This window comes from Pteronotus mesoamericanus, unplaced genomic scaffold (genome assembly GCF_021234165.1).
Source record: "Pteronotus mesoamericanus isolate MK-2021 breed Mesoamerican mustached bat unplaced genomic scaffold, CSHL_Meso_final contig_657, whole genome shotgun sequence".
In the NCBI taxonomy this organism is placed as follows: domain Eukaryota; kingdom Metazoa; phylum Chordata; class Mammalia; order Chiroptera; family Mormoopidae; genus Pteronotus; species Pteronotus mesoamericanus.
This window is the reverse complement of record NW_026555229.1, coordinates 12,141,261-12,150,856: the sequence shown is the minus strand read 5'-3', so window position 1 is coordinate 12,150,856 and position 9,596 is coordinate 12,141,261. Positions and strand designations below refer to the sequence as shown.

General features: G+C 56.2%; 1 protein-coding gene across 1 annotated transcript; it reads right to left on the bottom strand.

Moving 5' to 3' along the window:
• Positions 1–6,556: 6,556 nt before the first annotated feature.
• On the bottom strand, positions 6,557–9,366 carry ADRA2A (adrenoceptor alpha 2A). The gene has a single exon (XM_054581755.1). The coding sequence runs from the start codon at positions 9,346–9,348 to the stop codon at positions 7,951–7,953; it is 1,398 nt and encodes a 465-aa protein (XP_054437730.1). The 5' UTR covers positions 9,349–9,366; the 3' UTR covers positions 6,557–7,950.
• Between the last annotated feature and the right edge of the window lie 230 nt (positions 9,367–9,596).

Sequence of the window (9,596 nt, the reverse complement as noted above, 5' to 3'; positions counted from 1 at the left end):
TTAAAGTTTGGGTGTGATTTTGCGAGCAGCCGGGGAAGAGCAATGTGGCATTCCACACGTAGGACGGCACAGCTTGAGCAGAGTTATGGAGGCAGAAACAAGAATGTTACCGTGAGGAGACAGGAAAACCAGCCAGGGCAGGGTTGCGGGAGGATGCCAACAAGCTGCAAAGGGCACTAACCTGGGCATCAGGAGGCCTCAGTTTCAGGGCAGCTTCACTGGAAACCATGGCGGTCATCATGGGTCCTGTATGGGACTTGGCGTTTGTGTAGTCCCACCCTTTTGCTCTACTGAAAAACACAAGGTCTTCCCTTCATTGGGCTGGAGAGAAAGCTAAGAGCCTCAGAGGTCAGATCCCTAGCACAAATCACCCTAAAACACCTGTTCTAAAGGGCATGGTGTTGGCCCTGTCCAAACTGGCCAGCCCATCCTGGCTCACCCCACAGCAGCTTCATGAGCAAACACAAGCCTCCAGCCCCCAAACTGGAGTGGAAAGTGTTGGCACTGCTGGGTCTTGGCACTGTGCCAAGCGCTGGCCTGGGCAACTCACCAAAATGCTGGGAACCATAATCTCCAAGCTGCAGGTGAGGAAGCTGAGGATTGATTCAGCTATTCAAGGTTCGAATCAAAGCCATGTGATGGACCCAGGGCTGTAATCAGGTCTTCTGATGCCTAAGTCTTAGCTTTAAAGTGCTTTTCTCTGCAACACCGGTCATCCCCTCCGAGACCGGGACATCCTCTCCAGGAACTCCTGGGCGAGAGAGTTCCCATGCCAACCAGCAAGTGTTGGGCAGTAAAGGGCTTGGGTTTTAAGCAATCGAGCACGTGTGGAGAGTGATAGGAAAGGCCCCGCCTGGAGCAGTGAATTTGCTGCTCAGGGCTCCTCGCAGCAGGCAGAGCAGACAGGTGCGCCGAGTCACAGGTCTCCTGAACTCCTTGCAAACAGAGACTCTTTCTCCTCAGGGGCCTGGGGAAGCATGGTAGAGGGTTAAGCAGGATGAGTCCCAGATTGGGGGTTTATCAGATCTTCTGATCCCAAGCAGGATCCAAGGGGTGCCGAGCGCCTTCAAGCCCTCATTTGCCCTGCAGTGCCAGCTAGGCTTTGGGCAGCTCAGGGGCGCACGCAGTCATTCACAGGCCTGCTGCTTATGGTCTCCTCTCAGCCTCCCTGACCTGTTGTGCAGATAAGGCAGCTGAGGCTCAGAAACAGGAAGCAAGTCAGGCCAGGTCGCAAGACCAGCTAGTTTTCCACACCACTAAGGCTGGCTGAGCTGTAAACGTGAGCTCTGAGCCCAGGAGCCACTCTCTAAGGGTGGACGGGGTGGGGACAGTGGTGTGTCATCTTTGGAAGCAAGGGAGCCTCTGAAATTTCAGTATCTGGGTCTGCACATTGACTGGAACTGCCTTTGGATGACTTCAGGGGAGGCAGGGGAGGCCTTCGGTGAATCACAGGTCAGCGCCCCACTCAGGCCACTGTTGTCTGTTCCCAATATGCCCCACCCTATCAGTCTCCTTAGAGGAGCCGGAAGGATTTTCCAAACAAAAAAAATCCAATCACGATCATCAGCCGCCTGACCCCCTGCCAGGATACCACCACCACCCCCACCTCCTCCCTCTCACTGTGGTTCCCATTGTCCTCAAGATAAATCTGTCCAAGTGGCTGCAGGATCTGGCCCCACCCCTCTCAGCCTCTCTGCTGTCCTTTAAGCCTTTCATGGTCCCATCCAATCCAACTAAAGGAGGTTTCATTTAGTTGCTTGAACATACGATGCTCCCCGTCTCACCCCAGTCCCTTTTCCGGACCTATTCCTGTCCCTCCCTCAGCTCTCCTTCAGCTGTCACCTCTCCAGGGAACGTCCTTTGACGCCCTAGCCCAGGTCAGCCTCTCCCACAGTGAATCACTGTCACCCACTCTACCACCCTCATCCACCTGCCTGCCCCTCCCTGGTGCCCACTTACTGTCTGTCTCCCCACAGAGGAAGAAGCTCTGTGGGGTGAGGATCCTAATTATCTTGTTCACCACCCCACGCCCCCGCATCCCCACCCCCACCCAGCACAAGCAGTGCAGCATCAGTGATGTTAGTTTGGGGACAGCTCAAAAAAATTGCTTTGGACGAAAAAAAAACAAGAAAGGAAGAGGGGAGGGAGGGAGGGAGGAGTTTATCATTTGTTAAAACTCTCAGTGTCTCTTCTGCGGCCAGGGCATGAAAAAGAATCCTTAAGGTGTCTATCTGCTGATAAGAAAGGCTAAAGGGTGCCCACAGGTGCTGAGTAAGGAGCAGCAAAACTCTCAGTGTACTCAGGGCCCGGGCGGGGTCACTCACCTGGGCCAGCCCCCGCCACTCCTGGCCCAGACACCAGCCCCATTGGTCGTCACTGCCGGGCAGCTCAGGGTCTGCTCCTTGGTCTCCTAGGCTGGGCCTGAGCCACAGACAGGAGCACAGCCTAGACAGCTTTGGCTAAGAGCCAGCCACATGGTTCCCTGGGGCTCTCCCACCTGACTCACCAGCTGGCTGGTATATGCCTGTCTGTCTGTGCCTCTGTATCTGTGTGTGCCTATACATCCATGTGTGCACACAGTCTGGCCTTACTCATAACAAACCCAACACAACCGCAAGTCTCAATGAGGCCAATGATTTTTAGACTCAGCTGGGCCCAAGAAGAACACATGGCTTGGCCCCTGCCCAGGGTGTCTCACCTAAGGGAGGGAGGGACAGAAGAGAGAGCAGAGCTGACATTCCACAGAATCTATGAACGGATCGAGAGAAAAACCCAGCAAGAGCCCTCAGCCCAGTATGACCCAGCAAGTGTCCCAGCAAACATGATTCACTGAGATGCTCTGTAAAATGCAGTGCGGGGAGTCTGAGAAACGTAGCTCACCATATCTATCCCCCGCCCGCCCCTCCACAAACACAGAACCACAGTCCACACTGGCATAGTCAGGGCTCTGCAAAGTCCCGCAGAAAAGGTATCTGTTAGAGGTTGCTTAATCCAGCAATTTATCAGCTAGATGATAGAGATAGACATACAGACAGACAGATGATAGATGATAAAAACGCGTGTGTGAGAAAGAGATTGAGATTGATTTTGTAGTTAATAAAGTCTACAGAACACACTCGCAAATAACACTGATCTACACCAGCCATTTTCATTTCACAAATGAAGTCACGGGGACTCAGGAAGGGCTTTGCCCAAGGTCACACCTCTGGTAGAAGCCAAAGCTGGGACTGAACCCAGGCCTGCGAATTCCCAGGTCTGGGCTCTTTCCAACAGGCCCTGTTCCCTTTGTTGTGTTTAACTCTAAACCCCAGGATTTCCGGCGCTCCAAACGATCGATGCTATTTTCAAAACAAATCCTGGCGTTTGTGATTGCCATCGTGATGCCACATGGCTTCTCTGGCAGGCATGCCCTCTGCTGAGGAAGGTGCTGGGTCCTGCATCCCAGGCCCTCAGGCCCACCATGGCGGGGGCAGGGCCCGGAGCAGAGGCCTGTACATGGGGCCCGGTGTGGGCCCCTGGCTCTGGCAAGGCCCAGAGCCCTGGTACTTGGAACCTGCTACTCTATTTGAGTCAGAGAGGTAGCTCTCCTGGTAGGATAGGTGTCCTCACATGCGGACAGGAGCGCGCCATGTCATCCACAGAGATCAGGTTGGACAAATGAAAGCTGGGGCCTGACCTAGGCCTTGCAATGTTTCCACGGGGCTCAGCAGCCGGAACCTCAGCTGCCTTCCACGCCGCCTCCCTCAGCTACAGCCCTGTCAGCTACACCCCAGCTCCCACATCCTACCCTCTGGGCTCCCCGCCACAGCGACCTCTCCCCCACTGCACTCACAGCACAGATAGATGCCCATGATCTTCAGTGGGCACTCAGCATCCATTAACCGCCGCCACATTGTCGCTGTTGTATGGCTACTCAGTGCTTCACGCAGGCACTTCCTGTCTCCCCGGGCAGCCTTAGTGCTTCCAGGGCACAGGGCAGGCCCTGCTCTCTTAGGGCCATTGCTGAGCTCTGGGGGGCATGGGCATGAAAGGGAGAGAGCTGCCTCACAGTGCCTGGCGTGATGCTTGGCACAGCACAAGCGCAGAGGGCTTCCCTGGGCTTGGTCGGCAACCCCAACAGCAAAACAGAATTCCTGCTGAATAGGGATGGCATCAGACGGAGGATCATGGAGCAGTGGGCTCAAGGTTCCCCGGGACGTCACATGACCAGTTGCCTCTTCAGGGTCTCAGGCCCCTCAACAGCACAATACAGGAGTGGAGGATGTGAGTAGAAACTTCTGGCTCTAAAACTCCGATGTGGTTATAGAGTCATAAGGAGAGGAAAATCAAGGCCCCTTTTTATCGTCCTCTCCTCCAGCCCAACAACGCAGGAGAAATTGAACAAAGACTTGCACCCAGGCTCAAGCAAGGGCACTACCCTCTTCCCCAACTCAAGGCACCTTGCAGGAGTGAACCTGGCAAAACACACGTGAGACCCAAAAGCCAGTGGCTTGTGACATGCTAACAAAGTCACATTAAGTAGGCGCTTCCATCACGAGGACAGATCCTTTTGGCCCAGATAATCAGGGTCAGATATGGATGGGAAGCTGCGCAGTGACACAGTCCCACCTCCTGATCTTCGGGCTAAGGTCCCCAAGAGGCCCGTCTCTCCTCCTGCACTCTGCCCCCACCGCAGACCTTTGCGGGCTGTTGCCTGAGCCCTCCACAATGAACAGCGATGCTGTTTCAGCAGCCCTGTCCCCGCCACATCGCCCAGGGTCCCTCCATCTCTGAAGCTTCTCTGTGGCCGGCCAGCCTTATGGGGCACCATTGCCCATGCGTCCTCCTTTCTCAGGGAACAAGGCCTCTGGGGGTGAAGGCAAGACAAACACAGACCCGCAGACAGAGCAGAAAAGAGTCAACAGCCAGCCCTGTGTGTATCTGCCTCTGCCCCTGAGACACACGGCCCAGCTCCTGGGGGCCTGCCAGGCCGGCCTATTGTTCCGGCACTGTTTGCCTTTGGGGCGATGGGTGCCTGGAGTGGGAAGGAGAGAGAACCTGGTGTGGGGGCAGGGAGCAGGGCAAAGCACCAGACCAGGCAGCCAGACCAGGCAGCCGGACCCTGCAGCAAAGGCCAGGGTGTGGGAAGCCCCCCGGCAAGGATCCCCGGAGCCAGCAGGCTGCCTGCCCTCCTGTCTGCAGGCTCAGATGTCCCCACCTCTGCGAAAACCTCTCAGAACCAACACCTTCTCTCTCCCAGGCCCCTCAGAGCCCAGATGACTTCTCAGGTCTCCCCTCCCTCTCATCCCTGTACACACACCCCCACCCTCGCTAAAGAAGTTCAGGGAGACAAGTGCTGCCCAGAGGGTGATTGGAGACCTGCTTGGGGCTGGGCTGGGGCGGGGCGGGGGATGCACCCGGAGTTGGTTTGCACGTGTGTCTGCCTTACAAAGTCCATCCTCCCCCAGCCTGTGACCTGGGGCTCCCAGATGACTGGGTGTCTACGTCTCCCTCAGCAGTGTCACCCACACGCCCAGAGCCGCTCCAGCTGCTTCCCTACTGAATGAGGCTCTGGGTCCAGAGATTTGTCACCCAGAGCTGTGGGACCCTGTACCAGCCACTCCTCGTGGAAAATACGGGGTTAGTTTCATGTACCTCTAAGGGCCCTTCCCACTTCAAAGGGCCACAACCATAACCATAGGGTTAGGATCTCAAGGTCCCCTTCCATGGCAGGGCAGAACTTGGTATTACAAACATGCAATAGGAAGGATCCACGCTTTTGGTCGGAGACAGTTCAAGCCACAAACTAATACGTGATTCTATTACGGTGTCGATACCATATTCTGTGCCACACCACACTACGGGCTACACACCACATGTTGTCTATTATCACACTGTAGGGTGTGATACACAATTTGGAGTATATTCCACACTTTGTGCATATACCATACTTTAGGGGACATATGTACACTTTGAAGTATGTACACACTTTAGGGCATACAGACATGCTGAGATATAGACGCACTATGAATAATTACACACTTGGGATATATCCCATACTTTGTGTACATAGCATACTTTGTATAGAGACCTCGCTTTGCATTCTGCAAAGTGGTAATGATGTGACACTGGCAAGGCCCCGGGTTAAAAAGTATAGACCCTGCAACTAGATAAAGCTGGATACAAAGCATTCCTACCTCTTGTTAACCTTGAGCAAATCCCTTGCCTTCTGAGACTCAGTTTCTTTACCTGCAAAATAGGGATAATAATAGTCTATATCTCACAGGGTTGGTGGGGGGTATTAAACACAGCAAAACCTATAGTGGGCTCATCAGTGTCACCACATAAGAACCACTTGGTAAGTGGTAGCTTTGTTATTGCTTGCTCTTGTAAAGGTGAGTGTTTTATAATGTCCATGTATTTTTTAATTAAAAAAAGTGTGTGGTGGGGGTGTGTGTATCCAGATGTTCTCAGAGTCTCAAAGCTTTTGGAAACTCAAATAATAGACAAGACCATTTAATTCATATTTATTTTACATTTGATCTGTAAACTTTTTATTTAAAAAAATCCACTGTCATTAGCAACATGTGCTGACATTAATTTTTCTTTAGTAAAATAAGAACGCAGGCCTTAAAGAGTCTCTGTCTCAAATGTGTAGAATCCCGAGGTAAACACGAGGTCTCCGCCCTCCTCCTTAGACTTTGGGAATTCATCAGAGATAGGATCTCAACCGGGAAAACAGAGGGAGGGAAGGACACCACTTTGATACTAAGAGCTCTTGGGGCAGGAACTGTACAGTTTGGCAGGCCCATTTGTCTTTTCAAACTGTTTACCTTGGGCAAATCGTATCAGGTTTGCCTCTTCCACATAATTTACACTTCCCTGTGTCTAAAAACAGCAGCTAAACGATTTCCCCACAGTCAGCACTTTGGGAGACAGAGGGGCACACATACACATAAAGTAGAAACATACATATTCTTCAAGCAGCAGCCCCGGAGAAAAGACGGGAGGGGCCGCGAGAAAGAGGAGGTTTTAACGTGAGCTGCTGGCACGAAGGGACAAGTGGGATAATGGCTTTGTCCATGGGCTGACGCAGGGCAGGAAGGGTCATTACTTCTGTGTCGCTCCCCCACTGCAGTATTTACATAGGAAAAGGCAATCGTGCTGTTAGGCACAGGGAAAAATAAAAAAAAAATAAAAATAAAAAAAACCGGACAAATCTTTCCCGCCTCAGGAAATCTCCAAGCGGTCCGGGCCCAAAGGGACAGTCACCAGTTGCTGGTGAAAAGGACACAGAGGGAAGTAATGACGCTAGAAAACGGTGTGCAGATTGCAGAGGGACTGGGCCTGAACCAGACACAACGTGTCTGCCTCCAGGGCATCACCAACAGCCAGGATTCCGACGACAAAAGCCAAGCGACAATAGGGACCCCTTCTCCCCCATCAGGCATGTACTATCAAAAATAGTGTATATTTACAGTGGGGGATGGGAGGGCGGGCTGGGCTGCCCTGAGCTTCGTTTAAAAATAGAGTTGGGAGGAGGGGAGCCCAATTAGCCAGAGCTGGGTAACCCCTTCCGTTAACCCTTTGTGAGCCATACCCTCTGGGGTTCAGCAATTGCTCAGAGCTGCTCTGGACTCGGGGGAGGTGAAAACACCTTTAGGAAACAATACTGATGAGGGGCGGCCCAAGGACCCTGGAAGATCACTCGGAATCCCAAGCGGCCCTAACAATAACTCGCGGGTGGGGGTGGGGGGCCACCCAGCCGGTGTTTTTCCCCGGCCGGGAAGAGCAGATGTTCGAAGGCGGCCGCAGAGCAACAACCGGGCCAAGACGCACGGAGTAGGGAGACCCCCCGTTTTCAGCGCGCTGGGACTGTGTAGACGCGCCCTCCGATCCCCGCCGCCTTCGGTCAGCGCGAGTGCGTCCGCGGGGGAGGGGGTGTTGCGGGGTGGAGCGCGGCCTCGGTGCTCACACGATCCGCTTCCTGTCTCCGCGGCAGAGGATCTTCTTGAAGGCGCGGCGAAAGTCGTGGTTGAAGATGGTGTAGATGACCGGGTTCAGCGAGCTGTTGCAGTAGCCGAACCAGAAGAAGAACTTGAAGAGCGTGCCCGGCACGGAGCAGCCGACGGCCGTGAGCGTGTAGGTGAAGAAGAAGGGAAACCAGCACACCACGAACACGCCGATGACCACGGCCAGCACGAACGTGAAGCGCTTCTCGCGGTTCTGCCGCCCGCGCCAGCGCGACGTCTTGGCGCCCCCGCCGCGCTCCTCCCCCGGCCCGGCCGCCGGCGCCCCGGGCCCTGTAGCCCCCGGCCCGCGCCGCGGCAGGCTGTCCCCGGGCTTCACCTGGCTCTCCCGGGCCTTGCCCTTGGCCCGGGTGCCGCGATCAGACCTGCGAGTCCCCGGGGGGCGCTCCGCGTGCTCGGACGACGAGCTCTCCTCCAGGTCCAGCGCGTCGGTGTCGCGCGGTCCGGCCGGCGCGGGCTCCCCGGGGGCACCGTTGAGCTGGGCGGGCAGCGGCTCGGCCTCGGCGCCCACGGGGCCCACGAGGCCCACGCCGCGCTCGGGGCCCAGGCCGTTGGGCCTGCGCTCGGCGCTCCCCGGCGGCGCGGTGTCCGGGCCCCGGCGGCTGGGCGGCACGCGGGTGCGGCGCTTGGCGATCTGGTAGATGCGCACGTAGACCAAGATCATTATGAGGCAGGGCGCGAAGAAGGAGCCGATGCAGGACGAGATGACGTACCACTCCTCTTTGTTGATCTCGCAGTGCGGCTCTGCCTGCTGCTGGCCGCCGCTGCCCTTCTTTTCGATGGAGATGAGCGGTGGGAAGGAGATGACGGCCGAGATGACCCACACCGTGACGATGATAGCCTTGATGCGGCGCGGCGTGCGCTTCAGGTTGTACTCGATGGCCTGCGTAATGGACCAGTAGCGATCCAGGCTGATAGCGCACAGGTGCACGATGGACGAGGTGCAGAAGAGTACGTCGAGCGCCAGGTAGATCTCGCACCACGCTTTGCCGAAGTACCAGTAGCCCATGACCTCGTTGGCCAGCGAGAAAGGGATCACGAGAGTGGCCACCAGGATGTCGGCCGAGGCCAGAGACACCAGGAAGAGGTTCTGAGGTGCCTTGAGCGCGCGGCTTGTGAACACGGCGATGATGACCAGCACGTTGCCGAACACGGTGACCAGCATGAGCAGGCCGGCCAGGCACACGAGCGTCAGCGTCACCTGCAAAGAGTAGGGGGTGGCCCGGGCACCGCCCCCCGGCGCCTCGGTCCCATTCCAGCTCGCGTTGCCAGCGTCCGGCTGCAGGGAGCCCATGGGCGCAAAGCTGCCCTCGGCCAGCGGCTGCTCCTGGCGGAACATGAACGCGGGTGCCCGCTCGCCTGGGCCTGCTGCCAGCTGCCTTCCGGCCCGGAGCCCGTGGGTCCTCCTCTTCCTCCCGCGCCCCGCTCGCCCCGCGGCTCCTCACATGGGTAGAGGGCCACAGGGAGGTCGGGCCGGAGCTGGCCGGCCGCTAGCGTCCCATGAGCCCGGCGAACGGCGCCCTACCTGCGTTTCGGGCGCCCGAAATGGGCGCCTTCTGGCTCCCAGCTCCTAAACACAGCCAAGTT

Bases quoted from the DNA above. Each gene is read 5' to 3' on its own strand.
- ADRA2A (XM_054581755.1), bottom strand. From the start codon at position 9,348: ATGTTCCGCCAGGAGCAGCCGCTGGCCGAGGGCAGCTTTGCGCCCATG.